At 44.2% G+C, this 16,901-nt stretch overlaps 1 protein-coding gene across 4 annotated transcripts; it reads right to left on the bottom strand.

Annotated features, from left to right (window-relative positions):
* Positions 1-1,685: 1,685 nt before the first annotated feature.
* On the bottom strand, positions 1,686-16,227 carry MOSPD1 (motile sperm domain containing 1). Of its 4 annotated transcripts, none has more exons than XM_052673326.1 (6): positions 16,078-16,227; positions 10,499-10,628; positions 10,117-10,192; positions 7,019-7,248; positions 5,272-5,433; positions 1,686-2,935 (listed from the first exon to the last, which is right to left on the bottom strand). In XM_052673326.1, the coding sequence occupies exons 1-6, from the start codon at positions 16,210-16,212 to the stop codon at positions 2,904-2,906; spliced, it is 765 nt and encodes a 254-aa protein (XP_052529286.1). In that variant the 5' UTR covers positions 16,213-16,227; the 3' UTR covers positions 1,686-2,903. The 4 variants fall into 4 exon arrangements, with proteins under 4 accessions (XP_052529286.1, XP_052529288.1, XP_052529289.1 ...); XM_052673328.1 differs by having other exon boundaries at positions 7,022-7,248; XM_052673329.1 differs by having other exon boundaries at positions 10,371-10,628; positions 16,078-16,192.
* Between the last annotated feature and the right edge of the window lie 674 nt (positions 16,228-16,901).

The following is a 16,901-nucleotide window of genomic DNA, read 5'->3' as shown; positions in this document are numbered from 1 at the left end:
AGCAGCTCATCAGCTTACAGCAGAGAGCTTCTGCAGGTTGAAAGCTGTGTATGCTCAGTGTGCATTGAAAAACAAGGAGTGAAATAGGGCAATTCTTTGCCAAATCTGTTGAGCAGCCCCCCTCTGGTGGAGGCTCGTTATCACGTACTGCTATGTATGAGCATAACATTCCATGCAGTTGACTCTGAGAATTCTTAGCTGGTTGATTCCAAAAAGCTTCCTTTGCTTTGCTGGTGGAGGCACAGCTCTGTGTGTGACTTCTCTGAGCTGCCACAAATGCCACCAACTGTTCAGGAGCAGGAATGCAACCATCTGACGGTGTGTTTGCTTGTGTCCCCTGAGAAATGGGGGCAGTAGGTGAGTCCTTTTTCAGGCTATTTCTGTGTAAGGCTGCTGGGCCCGCTTTCCAGCCTCAGGGACATCAGCTGTGCTCCCTGCTGGGATGAAGCCATGGTGTGAAAAGCCCTCTGTCCCTGGAGCTCTGGAAAGGTTGTGTTGGATCCATTGTGGTTATAAGCATTCTGTGATCTGCTTCTTGAGAACAAAGGGGGAAATCTAAGCATTTTCTCATCAGACAAAGCGAAGATCTGGAGATGGTGCACCAGGCCCCTGCTGCTGGCAGTGATGCAGTTGGAGAGGATCCTCACAGCGATCTCATTTCCTGCCTGCCAGCATTGCTTGTCTGAGATCCCAGTGCCATAGTCATGGGTAAACAAGTTGACTGTTCCTGCTGGGTGATCTTAAAGCGCTCCTAACTGTCTGCTCAAAATACTTCTCCATCTCAAGGAAATGACTGTTTTGTTTGTCTTAAGGAGTCAGGAATGGGAAATGACGTGAGCACTTAACTATTTTTCCTGGTGTTTGAAGAGGAAGTGTATTCACTGTCTCAGGTCTGATTTCCAGAGGCATCCAGTGTTTGCCACAGCCCTGTTCAACAGGCCTCAGGGTGCCAGAGGTACGTGCACACAGATAAATGCATCCTGAACGTGGTTTAAGCCTTGTACCCCCACCCCAGAGGAGACCCAGTGTCTCCCTCGTGTCTCCCTGTGCCTTGCTGTGGCACGAGGTGAGGCATTTCCCCCTTTCTGAACTGCAGCTGCGCTCAGGTCTCGTTTATCCAATGTTAGAGTAGATCTGTGACTGTGTTGTCACCTCCCTGACATGGGAGTCAAAATTTGCATTTTTTCATGTTTATTTTGCCTAAGCATGAGCTTTATCTGCAGCTGCTGTGTTATGCTGTGCACAGAAACTTTATCTGTGTGTTGTTCCTGGCTTGACCTTGAGCAAGAAATGTTCCAGTGCTTTAGTTCTCTTGGTTGCTGATAACTCTTTGCTCCCAATTTCTTTGCTCAAGGTGTTTGCTCTGTGCTGGTTGCTTCTTTCCAAATCCCATGAAAATGAATGTTGGCAATGTGTGTCACAAAACTCCAGATTAACAGTGATTAACAATTAACAGGTGATTAAAAATATCAGCCAACCTACGAGAATGCAGCTCCACAGCAGCAGGAATTGAGCAGGAATCTGAGCCATGCCTACCTCTGTAACCAGAGCTCTCTTCCCAGTTGTAGCACAGGTCTGGAACACCAAGAGCTCAAACCAACTTTTTCTTTTTTATAAGATCTATTAATGTCTGTTTCTTTATCACCTGATGCTGATAGATGACACAGTCTCAGTTCACCTGGCAATCAAGCTGAAGTAACGTTTTTATTGCCCTTTAAAGACTTGGGGTGTTACATGTAAGAAATTTACAGTAGTTATTAATGTAAATTCAACCTCATTGTTTTTTAAACAGCAACATCTGTGTGGTTTCCTTGTGCTTCTGTGCACAAAGTCCAGAAACGGGACCTGTAACATGCAGAAGGGGGAAGCTTAACTTCCAAAACGTTCCATATACAAATCAAAGCATATTTACTATATAGACTCCTTATAAATCTGTATGCATGAACCAAATGCAGTCATAGTGAAATGAAGCAGTAGAAATGTTATAATTAAACATCTCTACAATGAAATGTGAAATGGGGTGAATGTTCACCTGGAATGAAACACTGGACTTTGAGCAGGAGTTCCTCGTACCAAAGAAATCCTGCCTCGGCTGTAAGGTGTGGTGGGGGAAGGTGGAGACAGAAATGCCTCTGCTGCTCTGCTTAGTTTGGTCTGTAAAACTGGAAAAGGTGCTGAATTCTATATTGGTGTGCAGTGCGGGTTCAGGTTCTGTTAATGCCACGTAGCTCACAGGTTGCATGCAGCCCTGAGAAATGAAGGGATCTGATTACAGAACTGGTCTTTATTGTCTACGGTCGATACAAAATGTCTGTTGCAGAAATTACCTCCCCAGGTAAGAAAACCAGCACTCGGTGATACATGGCTAACAGTGAAGTAAGGAATTTGAGAATTACTCCTTCACCTAAACGTAATGGTTTATTTCATAGTTTCACTGATGAAATTTTCCATTTGCTTCAATGATCAGCCACGACTGCCATCCTTCTGGTACACATACAGAAGTGTCAGGCATCAGCCTCAGCATGTACAGCCACAAACCGAAGGAACGCTTACATGACAGCTTGCTTTTATAGTGATCACGCACTGATGTGAACATAGACTAAAAATAACAAATGTTTGCTTTAATAAGGATTTTTTTTACAGTAGGCGTAAATATAAAAGTGTTTCAAATTATTTTCACAGGTATCACTGAACATTTCATAGCTGTCTGTTACAGAAGCACCTAAAAGTGCTTTGAGTCTTTCATTTATTATACATAGTTAAAATATATTACACTTCTGAAGGTATCTTAGATCACTGAACAGAGCTGCTAGCATCTCGATGAGCCCAATGGGAGTAAAAGGCAGTCCACATTCATGATGTGAATATACAGCAAGGTGTTTGATGTCCTGCTAAGTCATTGCTCATGTTCTCAGAATAACCATGGTGATGAGACCTGGAGGAAAGGATGAAGAACCAAGTGCTTTAACTTTTTGAGATGGAGAAGACAGTTATTTCACAGGGCAGAAACTAAAGCAGAAGTAATGCATGCAGGAGGAGTTCATACAGAGCCCTTGCATAAGTACTACAAGTACTGCTCCAAATTCTGATGCAGACAAAACTCAGGTGTTCCCTTATAGGGAAGTGCTGCCTTGTAGCTAAATCTCAAAGAAGCCAAAACTGCTCTGTACAACCAACTGCCTGCTGGAAAATCTCATCCATGTTGAAATCTAAGTTTAACAAGGGCATGGAAGCCATTGGTTCTGATGTGGGATGGTTATGGGCAGTGTAATTCAAATGCTGAGTCATCAGTAAGGCAGGTTAGCTAAAAGCTAGATGGTGATTTCTATTCAGTTCTCTGCAGAGCAATACTTGTCCTGAACTTGTCTTTGCTCAGTCTGCACTGGGAGCTTTCTGCAGGCTTTGTGACCTTTAGGAAGGGAGGGAAACAAAAGTCTGCTCTGACAGAGGCCTAAAAAACTCCCAAACAATTAAAAATAGGCTACAGGGATGAAAGCAGAAAATACAGGGTTAGAAAACCTACTACTGCCACACAGAAAAACCCACTGCCATTGTGTTGATAAGAAAAGGTTCATAGCCATGAATGTATTTAGTACAGGGCAAAGAGGCATATGGAAAAACATACAGGCCTTCCGACACACCAGAATAGTAATTCATCAGTTCTTAGGCAATCTTATTTCAGGCTTGGAATACGTTTCTATAATAGCCTTTCACAGCACAGATCTTACAGCCTACAGATTTTACCAGACAAAGAAATTGCTGAGACTCTCTTGCTATGTTGCCTCTCCATACTGATGTAACTTATTTGATAAAGATTTTAAACATAAAAGCATGACTGAACAGAATTGTAATGCTGCCCTCCATTAGACAAGCATTTCATCCCATTAAAGAGGAATTATGGTTCAGCTATTTGTCAAGGTCTGCATTAGCTCAGACCATCCCAAATACCAGAACTGCTGTGGGCCCTGATTTAGATTATTTAAATCACTGCAGAGTAACAGGATTCTGGAAGGTGCTATGGAGCAACCTGCACCACGGCTGGGTTTCACTCATTTCTGTGAAGCAAATTCTTCTCCAATGTCGCTGAGTCCCATTGGTGTGGAACAAACCTCCCTTTTCAGTTAAAAACTAAACAATCCATTGTACTTCATGGTGGAAGAAAGTGTTTGCACCTTCGTATGGGCAATCCACTTGTGTTGTAGGTAAGTGCTGTACCCAGAGGAGCCCTTTATGAGCAGTAAGAACCCTGCCCCCAGTAGAACCAAGACCTGTAGGAACTTCACAACGCATCTATGAACAGGTGAGTTGTTGCAAATGTATGAATTCAAAGGGTTTAACACTTTAACACCATGGTTGTCACCAGCAGAAACTGGGACTGTTTTCAAAACTAGAGGTAAAAATAAAACCAGGATTACTGCAAGGTTCTAATCTGAAAATACAATGCCATCAGCTCAGATAGAGACATAGGCTTCTGGTCAGCAGCAGGTGAGATCTAAAACCCTTTCAGCAGATGAACTTAGCAAAGTCAGTCACTAAACTGTGTGCATTTCATCAACAAGATCTTGCATTCTTTCCCACCACTACCTCACCTCCAGCTCTCAGTTTGAAGCTGCCTATCTCCTTTCCTTTAAATTCTCATTTCTGCCAGGCAGGGGGCTGGGAGAACTGAGTTAAGTGCGAGTGCTCTTCCAATCTGAAATAGCTACAGAAAAATAGTCAAATCAAGTGAAGCGTGCAACTTCTCTATGCTCCTAATTTAGGAGCAAGTGAGCAATCAGGGAGAGGTGTGGATGGCAGTGATCTCTTAGTAAGCAACAATAACCATTTATTTTTGAACACTTCAACTGCTTATCAAGAAGACGACAAACGCAGCCTTTCAGACCAGCTTATTTGGCTTGGAGAGAGAAACAGAACCAGAAGAGTTCTAGGTTCTGCAACAGATGAACTCTGTATTCAGTGTAAGAAACGTAATTCATTCCACTCAGTTTTGCTGGCAGGTGATTAGAGGTATGAGTGATTGGGCCAGTCATCAAATGAAGGCAAAACTAGTACATGGAAGCCTGTATATAATATTGACTAAAATCTGGTCTAAAATATTTATAATCAATTTTCCCTCATATCATTCTGGCTGTAACATAAAATATAACTGGGGTGGAAAAGAAAATGTAAGGCAGTTCTTTGTCTCCAGGTTTCCTGAAGCTGCTGCCAAACAGCTGAGAAGTTCCCCAAATCACAAAAGTTCCTCTAAAACACGAAATCCAGAATACTTACCTAAAACATAAGCAGCAACTAACTTTTGATTCACACTTAAATGGAGGTAGAGAGGCACCAGGGATTCCATTTCCCCCAATGTAGGTAGCATTAGTGCTGCAATACACACTATTCCCAGGAAGACTGTTAGTAAACTCGGTCCCGATGAGGCAGGTCTGTTTTCTGAAACACAGAACAGTACCACTTGTAGGGAACATCTACCCACACAACATCAGAGCTGCACTACCTTGATATTTTCTTCATCTGTTTGAGTTTGGAGGGGATGGAAAACAACTTACATCCACTTCCCTAAGCTTTCTGCATCTTGCAGTGCAGGAGGCTGCTCCTGTTCCAAGGCTGATGCTGGAATTTGCTTTCACATGACTTTCCAAATCTCTCCCTTCTAGAGGAACAGTCTGCCAGGCCTAGTAGCTATATATACACACTCCTGGCAGTTAGATGTTTCAGCAATGCTTGAGGCTTCACTATGCATCCTGACACTGATACATTCCCTGTGCAATTAGTAGTTAATTGGGAAAGAACACTAATAGGAAGTACAGAGGCAGAAAGCTCTTACACATCCAAACAAGTCTTGGCTACAGCAAGAGCACAGCTGGTGGCCCAGGTGAGTTTCCCTTCTTTCTTTAAGGGAGGACTTAAGGCCTGCCCCAGGTCCAGTTCACATGCCACAGCTGAGTAGCATGTTTAGCCTGCTTTGAGAACTGAACTACCACAACAATCCAGTGTCACCCAAACAAGGAAATGCAAACTGCAGATCCATTTATCCTCCATGCTCTTTGCTGTGCTGCAGTTCAATGGCTGCAATCTCCTCACTGACACACTTCAAGCTGTTAATTTCTAACAGGTGGTTCTTAGCACTGTCAACTAACACATTACCAAATGCTTTTAGCAAAGTTTTCTATCCTCACTGTGTCTGGCTTGAGTATCCTATTTTAATTCCAGTACTGTTCTTTCTAGGTTGCAGGTTATATGCAAAGACCTTAAGCTGCTGTTTGCTGCTCTTCTGTAAGCAAGCAATACAATTTAATTAAAGGTTTAAAGAGAAGAAGTAGTGTTTGGATTGAGACCAATATCAGATTGTTCAGAATGGTTCAAACCCTCTGTCCTGGAACAACTGTCACAGTAACAGTGTGTTCTGTGGGCCCAGAGACAGTGCAGGTTTAGTTTAACCACGTATCCTCCTGCAATACATACTGAGATGGATGTTTTTTTTTCTTAATACAAGGTGTTTCACCAGCCAGGAAGCCATTTATAAATGCTGACACAGTTTGATTTTAGCAGGAGAAACAGTCTCAAGCAAGTCATTTTCTTTTCAGGAACTTATTTTTGTTCTTGTCATGAAAAACAAGCAGTGACAAGAACATTACACTATAATTCAGCAGAGGTTGAGGATCCACTCAGATGCACTTCCAGTAAGACTCAATGCTTTTTCTCTCCCTGTCACTTTGAGCTGTTTGGCCCAGGCTTTGCTCAAGACTTTAGATTCACTTCATCATATACAAAACATACAAAGAATTTCCAGTGGCAATTCTGCTTTTTTTGTACTTTTCAGACAAAGAAGAAAAAAAATTATTATTAATCAAGACAGCACGTGCAGAACTGTCACAGTTTGCTTCTCGAGTGCAATCGTCCTTTGGTGCTAAAGGTAACTAATAAGAATTATTTTCAAGCTTATTTTAGTCTAGTCTTTCTATTATTTAAGCCATTCAAGACTGATCCAGAGAACAGGATGGATAAAGATTTCAACTACCTGGTTGACACAAAGTCTGCTCAAAAAAGACACTTTCAGACAGGTGTTCCTTTATTCGTTTTTCTTCCTCTTCCTTTTGCTGTGGTGGTTCCTTTGCAGATGGAAGCAGAGTAGCAATAATCTCCTTTCTCCCCAGTGCTTTCCTCTGGCTTTGCTCAGACACTTGCAGTCGGAATTTATCTATCACACCATAGTGAGCAGCACGAACATCTCTGTGACGAATCACACTGCAGAGTACAACAATGTCAAGCAGAGGAGCTGATCAAAACGATGCCTCGTGTGGAATCACGCCCTGCAATGCCAATGCTTCCCGTTTTCCCCACACAGATGCATTCAGTAGCTCACATCCCCACTCTATCCTCAGTCACTCAGTGTTCTTGAAGCTCTGATCTTGCCTCGTCTCTCTCCTCCCCGTTTGCTGCACCATGGCAGGGCATTCTAGTTCCTAAATATATCTGCTCCAATTGGCTGGCCAGAAAAACCACAGCTATTCTTTCTCAGAAGACACCATTAGGGGCCCGACTGCCACTTTTCACAGAACATCCATTATCTGAAAGATGCCTCCTCTTCAAACAATTTTGCTCTATGCTGTCCAATATGTCAAAAGGTAGAGGGGGACGTGGGGTAGATAGGGGAAAAAAAGGACTGCCAAGCACTTGGACAGACAAGGTGATGGCAGAAGTCTCTTCAGGAAAGCAGGCTCAAAGCTTTGAAATTATACTTTCCCAAAAGCAAAACTAATTCTCTCTATGGGTAAGAGTCATCTAGATTTAAAGAGATTTTTGAAATCAGAAACTCACCAGTTTAAGGCACGTAACTGCAGTATAAACATTTCCCATCCCTTCCATACTAGAAATGAGCAAGCGTGGCTCTCAGAGCTCTGTGCTGTCAAAGCTTTGCTCAGCAGTCTTGCTACCTTGAGCATATTGTGCAGCCTGAACTGAAATACTGCAGGCACTTGACCAGCTAGCAAGAGTTAGGGCTGCTGTTATGGACACAAGCTGCACTCATACCCCAACTGCAGCACAGGCAAAGCTGAGCCATGCCTGGAGTCCATTTGTTTCCTCACAGACTTTTGTACTGCCCAGCAACCACTGTGAACTCTGCTGTTTTGAACAAGTTGACCAAGATGGTTTCAAAATTAAGGCACTGTGATAGCTGTTACATTACTTCTACTTTTATGGTATTTAATGTGACAAAAAAATCATATGTAGGACACGTAAAAGGCACAGTTTAAAAATAACACTGATCAAAGGCAATACAGACCTTTGCAACACTGCTCTGCTCACCTGCCTCCTCTCTGCATTTATGATTCATTATGAAAATACCCATCTAGCACTAAAAAAAGAAAACATTCAGGTTTTTAAAAGTCATAGCAGCTCTTAGAGTTAAAACAAAGGATTTTTCTGGAGTGGAAAATTATTTTTTCTTCTTTATAAGAGGCTACTCTAAATTTCTAAGGTAATAATAGCTAGCCTGAAAAAACACCTGTGTATAAGTGGTGTGGCTTCAAGAACGTTGCCATATCCTGAGGGAAAAAAGTGGTTTTACCTTTATTAATACAGGATAAACTTTTCAGAAACGATTATAAGCACTATCTTTGTGATACATGCGCATTAAAATGGTACAAGAAACAGACTTTGTTTCTGGTTTCTTTTAAATGAATTGTGCCACAGCAAGGTATCTACAATCATAAACACAGAGCAGTGCTTATAACCAGTATATAGTTTGAACAGACCATTCAACAAGGAAACAGAAACTAAGTCATCCCTCCTAAGCAAGATGGGCATAGAAATGCCTGTGGTTTTACTTTAGGAACCAAGCAGTGTGCTTATGTCAGGCTTCAAGAAGCTCAGTGGTGGTTGGGTGAGTGCTTTCATTAAAACAGAGGGATTTTCCCCAACAACACTTTCATACAACCCTGAGAACTGAATCTGCTGTTCTGATAAATTATTTCTCCCTTTAAGACTTCCTTTACAGTTTTTTTCCTCTTCTTATATGTGCTACTATCGACCTAAACAAAATCTGTACATACTGCTGCACTACGAGACATGCATCTGCTGCCAAGCAAAGAGATGTTTTCTGCAGACCCTTATAAACAGATACATGCTCATGTTTCTTGTCAGAGGCCACTGCTTAATTAGAAGCTCCGTAGAATATGTTTATCTGGCAAGCAGCCACACTTACCTAGTACTGCTCATAGCTTTGCAGTGAACACTGACATTGGACAACAACGTCAACAGAACCAGATGGGATTTTCTTTGCCACACAAAAACTCCCCAGGAAATAGGCACACCTCTTATTTAACACATTTGTTTAAGCCAAAGATGAACTAAACATTGAGAATGTGTAAATGTCTGCTAAACTCTGCCAGTGGCTTACTGATATTCTCATTGATTTTGTTCTATCTGTACCTCACAGAGATAATGTTGCAAACACAATGAAAAAACCTGGGCAATTTTATCATATCTATTGGTTCTTGCTCTACTTTGAATTCCAGCAGCCTGCAGACCCTGCATGTTACTGGAGTAAACTTAACCAGCGTTCATTTCTCCTCTGTTATGGTGCTGGGACCTGAAAGGAGAAGTAAAGGGGGAAGGAGGGGTGGAAGAGAGAGCAGAGAGTACAAGACAGGTGGTCAGGGTGAAGGATGGGCAAAAGTACCTTCGTTAAATATGTCCCAGAAAAGTGTGTTCAGTAGAACTTCATAAGTTTTCACTTTGTCAATCTGCAAACAAATATTTCTCCCAAAGAAATCCCAACCCTAGGGGTGGTCTTGTTCTTCTTGTTAGAAATAACAAAATACAGACTCCATACTCTCACTGATGATTTACCAACTATACTACAGGATGCATTTAGTAGCATGTTGTTTATGCTTAAAGAGAAAACTAAAGAAGCAATCTCCAAATCGTTACCTTTGCCCTAGAGTAAAAGAACAGTAAAGACTGGATGGCCACGAGAATACAGGAGATCAGGAAAGCATGGTAATATTTATATAGTTTATGCTGTGTTTGCTGTCATTTACTACCTCTTACAATAATGAAGGAAATCAGGTAATCAGACATCAGGGGAAAAATAAACCACTTTTTACTTACATATCAACACAGCACTGAGGCTTCACTGCTCCGGTCGCATCAACCACCGCATATTTATTTGGAGTTGTACAGAGAACTGCAAAGGAAAGGACAGCAGAGGTGACAAGTCACACATCAACACCTGAGTCACCAACAGATACACGTGAAGACAGGGCTTTGGTTTCGTCGCAAATATGATTCGTTACACAAACTATAATTGGATTGTTCAAGATCACCAACTAATCCTTAAATACAACTTAACCTAAGAAACCCACCTTTGAATTTTAAGGCAAACTCATAGGGGTTATATAGAGTCAACACCTGCTTGTGTGTCGACTGGTCATCTGCATAAAATATAAGTTCTGTAGGAAAAACAAAGACAGGAAGATTTCCTTCCACTAACTCTGGCTGTCTTCTTTGTTGCTGCATTGGCACTGAATCCTCCTTGCTGCTTCTTGTGTTCTTATGAGTTTTGTATCTTCAGCAACTTCAGTTTTAGAATCGTTTAAGAATTCCAAAGCATTTTGGCAATTCTGAAGGAAAAAAGAGAAAAAAGAGAGAAGGTGAGAAGACTGTTCCCTGAACCTCTGGTAAACTGAGGCAGACAACAAAGAAGGTAGAACTCTGTACAGGTAGCTGCATAACCGAATATTGTCATTCAAAAACGTGGCAATGCCTTTTCCATCCACACCAGATCGCATCCATTTAACAAACTGCTCCAAAAGAAATGGATCAGCACTTCTGCAGCCCCCAGTCTGCCGTGACTCTGTGAACGACTGTGCAACACAAAGCAAACGACACAAATAAACGCGGCTCTCACCTCCGAAAACAAACGGTTGAGAAAAGAGCAAAATGAGGAAACACAGCAGCAGGCATCGCTGGAAGGATCTCACTGCGCTGTGTTGTGCAGCCGTTCCTGGATGAAGTGTAACTGAGGTATCTGCTCACACAGGCAGATTCAGAACAAAGGAATGGGGAACATCTTCGTGCTTTGTCTAAACTAAGGTCTTGTTGTGATTGCACAGTAGTTACTGGCAACGAATTGAAAATTAACTGGGATGAATAACAGCAGATCCATGTTGGATTTCTTACTGGGTTAAGAAATGAGAAAGGTTTTCTACCAATCTGCCTTTAAACAAAACATAACCATCGTGATTCTCCTTTGCCACCCCCACAGTTTTTATTCCAAGTCTCATTCCAGAACTAAAACCAGAACCTCTGACCTGATCGAGCAACAATCCCAAATGTAATTTGTCCAATAAAATTAAGGGCAGATTCCTCAGCACGCGCTGCATGCCAGTGACCTTACACACTGCAGACACAACACAGTGAAACAGCTTCCCCTATTCTTCCCCCAAGATTGTCAGATTTTACTATACTTCCCCTAGGTTTACTATCAAACTAAAGGTGTCCTGTGAGGCTCAGCTTTATTCTACAATAGGAAATAATAAAAGAATAAAAAGTTCCCACAGGCTCACAAGCTGCAATGTCCACTTTCAATGCAGCCTTACAGAACATCTGTTCCAGCTGTTCTCCAGACAAATAACCTGATCTGGTTGCACCTTAAGAAATGCAGTTTCTGAAATGTCTACATTGAATTCCCACAGCGCCCCGAACAAACAAAAATAAAAGCTTGGATTTTTGCATTCAGAACATCGTGATGTTTACATTTCCAACACCAAATCTGCGCTTTGTATTCGAAACGTGACAGGAATGAATGTTTGCTAGAAGGTATTTTTGTAGCCCCATCTTTCGATGCACAGGCTGTGTTTGTCGTTAAGCTCTTCTGTTTCTTTACCTTTTTAAAGCAGCAACTCGTTAGAGAACTGCTCTCACTGGACACCTTTCCCTGGGCTGAATTGCTGTGCAGAGCACAGGTTGATTTCCGCTTCACTGCAACGCTACTAAGAATACTCTGAAAACAAATCCCCAGTGAGAGCGTTCCAAAGCTGATGCTCTGCTACCTTATTAAGAAGGGACTGGAAAAAGAAACAGATCTGTGAGTGGCAATTTGGGCTCCGTGGTGCTTCCTAGAATTGTCATAAATGCATTTTGTTTCAGAGGAATGAACGAGCTCTAAGATCACTGCGTGGAGCAGCTGCAAACAATATTTCCTGCAAAACTGTACGAGCCATTGCAGAATGAGATTAAACAGATTAATATACATCAAATATGTTATTACATTATTAATATGACTATCTGCCAAATAATCAGCATAGGAAATAATGTCTTCTGAAGCTTCTGATGCACAGATTTTGTACTTTTTTTATTTCTTTTTCCTCCCAAAATTAACACAGTATACAGTAAGTTCACATGAGAACAACTGGCTCTCAAACAGACCTACTGCATACATTATACATATCAGGTATATGAGCCATCTTCCTGAAATGAACAATTGCTTTCCTAACAAGTGTTTTACTCTGTACAACCACTACCAAAGTACTGCCAGATATTTAGGTGACCGGATTTATTAAAATGTAAACCATTTGGTTTTTATTTAATGATTGCAAATGAAGCATCACAGAATCATAGAACGGCCTGGGTTGAAAAGGACCACAATGATCATTTAGTTTCAACCCCCTGCTGTGTGTAGGGTCACCAACCACCAGAACAGAGCCACATCCAGCCTGGCCTTGAATGCCTCCAGGGATGGAGTACCACAATCCCATTAAACACTGCATGGGTTTCATTCTGATTTCTGGCATCACTGCACAGCTCCAGTTTCCTCAGCTCAGCCACCAGCAAGCAGCCAGGTGCTCCCAGCCCACACATCACAGCACGCAGAGCTGTGCACCATAAGCCTACCAGCAGGTCTTGCTCTTACACATCCATTGGTAACAGTGCACAAACCTTCCTGGATTCCACAAGCTTTCACACTGAAAGCTACCAACCCTAAAAAGAAGTGCATCCCATTATTGCTTCCTTTTCTTATTTAACTTGGCTGGATAAGAAGTTAGCACTCAAACTGGCAGAAGTGAAGTCTGGCAAACTCAGCTCTACAACAGACTCATTTGCTGACACAGCAGTGTCATTCAGGATGTAAAGTTGTAGGTTTCTAGGCAAGCCACAAGCATTCCTTTTGAGAGAATTATTTCAGCTGACAAGTTGCCTTGCTGGGATACCTCACCAGGTAATATCAGCACAAGTACTTTTCCTAAAGACAGCATTGTAAGTTGTACAAACACAGGGGAGGTATGGCAATTTAGTAGTGCAGCTTTCACATAGTGCTCATCAACAACAAACTGTCATTTTTTTTTTTTTAAACAGAGGAAGCCTGTATCATGAAAATGCCTTTGCATGGATCAAACCTAGAGCAGGACTCCTGCTGATGCCCACAGCACAGCTACGCAGTGCTGCTTTGGCACCGTTGGCAGAGCACTTAAAAGGAACGTGGCCATTGCTGTTCTCCATGCTGCACTACAACACAGCAACTCCTATCAGATTACTGTGTGCAGCCAATGGTCACCAGAATTAATCCCAGAACACAAAGATAAGAACAAACAAACGCTTACAAAACACAGACCTGTGGTCTCTATCTATGACCACCAGCACAACTCCACGCAGCATTAGGACTGTGCCAAACTCAAGGCTCCCTGCAGGACAGGGCTGAGGTGGAACACCTGAGCAATGCCAGCCTGCTTTCCAGCGCTCTCTGAGGTCCACACCAACCACTATCCGTGATATTTTCTACAGCTCACTAAGGATCTCTCCTCCCTGAAGCTACTAAATATACAATGCATGTGTCACACCAGCATGAACTGTCAGCATTTCCTCTGAAACCCCTTTCTTCATAAGCTTAACAGGAAAAAAAAAAAACAAAAAAAACATGAAGTGAAACTTCTCTCTAGGCTCAGAAATGACAGCCCTTCTGATTTGTTTTTATTTAACAATTACGTGCAGAAAAAATAAATCAAGGAGGGGGAAGCTTTTTTGTTCCATTTTAACTTTCATCAGCCCATCACTGTGGCTTCCCAGCACACTTGTTTGGTTTTTTTTTTTTCCAAACAGTGGCAAATGACAGAACATCATTTGGTAAACACTTTATTCAGAGAACTCTTTAGAGCCATAGTTTCCAGATTCGCCTTTTAAAAACTGCAATTAAGGTGTAATCTATGTCTGTTCTATCCCATCATCTACCCTCTAAAGCTACACAAGAGCTTTTCCACACCATTTACTTAACAAACACACAACTGAGGTACAGATGACTTTTGAGCACATATTCACAAAATAAGCCACAAAGACCTCGAAATTTCTCCCAGTGCCAGGAGAAGTTTAAGCTTCAGCATGAGCCCCATGCAAACAGAGCACAAGAAGCAGATCTATTAACATTTCATCTTTCCAAAAGCTTGGGAAGGCCTCAAAACAGACTTACGCAACGCAGTGTTTAAACTACCTGCAATTATCTGGGAGAGTCATCCAGTGATGAGCACAGAGCCGGCGGTGGGGATGGCTGCGTTCCATTATTGCCAGCTCTGTCACTGACCCTGTGACCTTGAGCAAGCTGGTTAACCTCACTTCAGTTTGCTGATCTACGAGGGCACATACTCTGCAAAGCACTGAAGTGGGTGGACAGTGACATCAGAACTGGCAGAACCACTCTGAGACTTCTCAAACCCTCTGCTACTGCACAGAGTGATGAGAGCGTCACTGAACTGTCCTCAGGATGCTGGAAATCAGAAGACTCTCAGAGGAGGTCACTTATTAGAACCAACAGCACAACTTGCTTGATCCACACCATTCATCATAGAATCACAGAATGGTCTGTGTTGAAAAGGACCACAATAATCATCTAGTTCCAACTCCCTGCTGTGTGCAGGGTTGCCAACCAGCAGACCAGGCTGCCCAGAGCCACATCCAGCCTTGCCCTGAATGCCTCCAGGGATGGGGCATCCACAGCCTCCTTGGACAACCTGTTCCAGTGCACCACCACCCTCTGAGTGAAAAACTTCCTCCTAATATCTAACCTAAACATCCTCATCTCAGTTTAAAACCATTCTCCCTTGTCCTATCACTATTCAGCCTCATAAACAGCCATTCTCCCCCCTGTAAAATGCTCCCTTCAAGTTCTGGAAGGCCACAATGAGGTCTCCCCAAAGCCTTCTTTTCTCCAAGCTAAACAAGCCCAGTTCCGTCGACCTTTCCTCACAGGAGAGCTGCTCCAGCCCCTGATCATCTTAGTGCCCTCCTCTGGACCCGCTCCAAGAGCTCCACGTCCTTCCTGTGCTGGGAGCCCCGTGTCTGGATGCAGCACTGCAGATGGGGCCTCACAAGAGCTGAATAGAAGGGGACAATCACCCCCCTCTTCCTGCTGGCCCACTCCTTTTTTAACGCAGCCCAGAACACAGCCCAGTTATTTTTCCTTGACTTTTTCAGACGCCGACAAGGTGACAACAGCAGCTTTGTTCGAACACACCTGAGGGGCGTGCAGCAGCAGTGGAATCCCACACGTGGAATCCCAGCCGGGCTCAGCTGCTGCTCCCTCCACAGGGCGCTATGGGGGCACAAGGGCGCTGTGCCCCGGCCCTCGCACTCACACGGCGCTACACGGCCTTTCATCCCCAGGTTCAGCTGCACAGATCAAATGTCAGGACGGCACCGATTCGCCGCGGGAAACGCTCTTCCTTGAGAGAAACACGGGAAAGAAGCCGCTCTAATTGGGCTCTTAAGACGCACCTACTGAAGGCAGAGAAACAGGAGCGACGGCACACGCTCCACGTATCCCCTTTGTTATTCGGGAGCGGAGATCGAGGCGGCGGCGGGGCTCCGACAGCCCGGCCCCGCTCCGCCCGGCACAGCGCGCCGTCCCCGCCGCCCCTCACAGCCCGTCCTGGCCCGGCCCGCTGCCCGCGCTGGGCATTGAGGCCTGGCAGCGAGGCCTCGCCGGGTCCGGCGGCGCTCCGTGCCGGTAAGGGAAGCGGGCAGGAGGCGGCGTTCCTGTCCCGCCCCGGCGGCGTCGCGCGGCGCCCCCCTCCCCGCACTCACCGCTCGGGGCCGCTGGCTGCGGGCTCGCCCGGCGCCCCCTTTGTGCGGCGCCCCCCCGCCTGCTCCCGTCACTGCGGGTAGCGTCGTCGCTATGGCTGCCGGGATGGCGGCGGGCTCCCTCTTGCCTCCAGCCATCGCGAGACGTCAGCGAGCCCCGCCCCCGCCGCCTCGCTCCCGCCTCCCGCCGCCATGTCGGCCGGTCCGTCGGCGGGGAGCGGTCGTTGTGGGCCGTTCTGCGGGCGCTTTCGGGGTGTTTTTCCTTCCCCCCGGCTGGCCAGTGCCCTTAGGCCGTCGTCCAGCAGAACGCCTGAAGCGACGCGTGGATCCTGTGAGCTGCTCTGCAGTTGCGTTTGTTCCGTGTTCCTCTTATTTACTTAGCGGCCTCATTTTTGTTAAGCTGTTTGTGGACTTCGGCTCCTTTTGCGCACTGTCCGTTATCGCCTTTGTTTTTATTCTGCCTTGGGCTTCTTAGCACTGCATGGTGCGAAAAATCCAGCCCCACAGTCAGTGTGCGAGGCCACTAGCAGCTGTAAGATGGACACTGCGGCGCTTTTATTACGGGCCAGGTGAATAATTAAGATTCATAATTAAGCCTTCCAAGCCAGTAGGGCTGCAAAATCTTTTACCCATTAGCAGAGTGAAACGATTTGCAATTCTGCATGAAACAAACAGCAGCCATTGGCATTTCGTGTCATGAAGCAATGCAGGACGGAAAGCAACGTATTTTGTCTGTTAAAAGTCGTGAAAGGCGGAGTAAAAGAAAACTATTCCTTTTGCTGCTCAGCCAAGATGTGTTAATGCTCATCTTTTACCAAATCCTTCTT

This window comes from Tympanuchus pallidicinctus, unplaced genomic scaffold (genome assembly GCF_026119805.1).
Source record: "Tympanuchus pallidicinctus isolate F22 unplaced genomic scaffold, pur_lepc_1.0 scaffold13, whole genome shotgun sequence".
Classification (NCBI taxonomy): domain Eukaryota; kingdom Metazoa; phylum Chordata; class Aves; order Galliformes; family Phasianidae; genus Tympanuchus; species Tympanuchus pallidicinctus.
Note: the sequence above shows the minus strand (reverse complement) of the source record. Positions and strands in the feature narration are given on the sequence as shown.

Bases quoted from the DNA above. Each gene is read 5' to 3' on its own strand.
- MOSPD1 (XM_052673326.1), bottom strand. From the start codon at position 16,212: ATGGCTGGAGGCAAGAGGGAGCCCGCCGCCATCCCGGCAGCCATAGCG. The intron at 10,193-10,498 runs GTTAGTGGAAGG...TTTCCTTTGCAG, and splicing joins CAACAAAGAAGACAGCCAGA to TTCTCTGTACAACTCCAAAT. The intron at 5,434-7,018 runs GTTGAAATCTTT...TCTGTGTTTCAG, and splicing joins GACTTTGTGTCAACCAGGTA to AAAACAGACCTGCCTCATCG.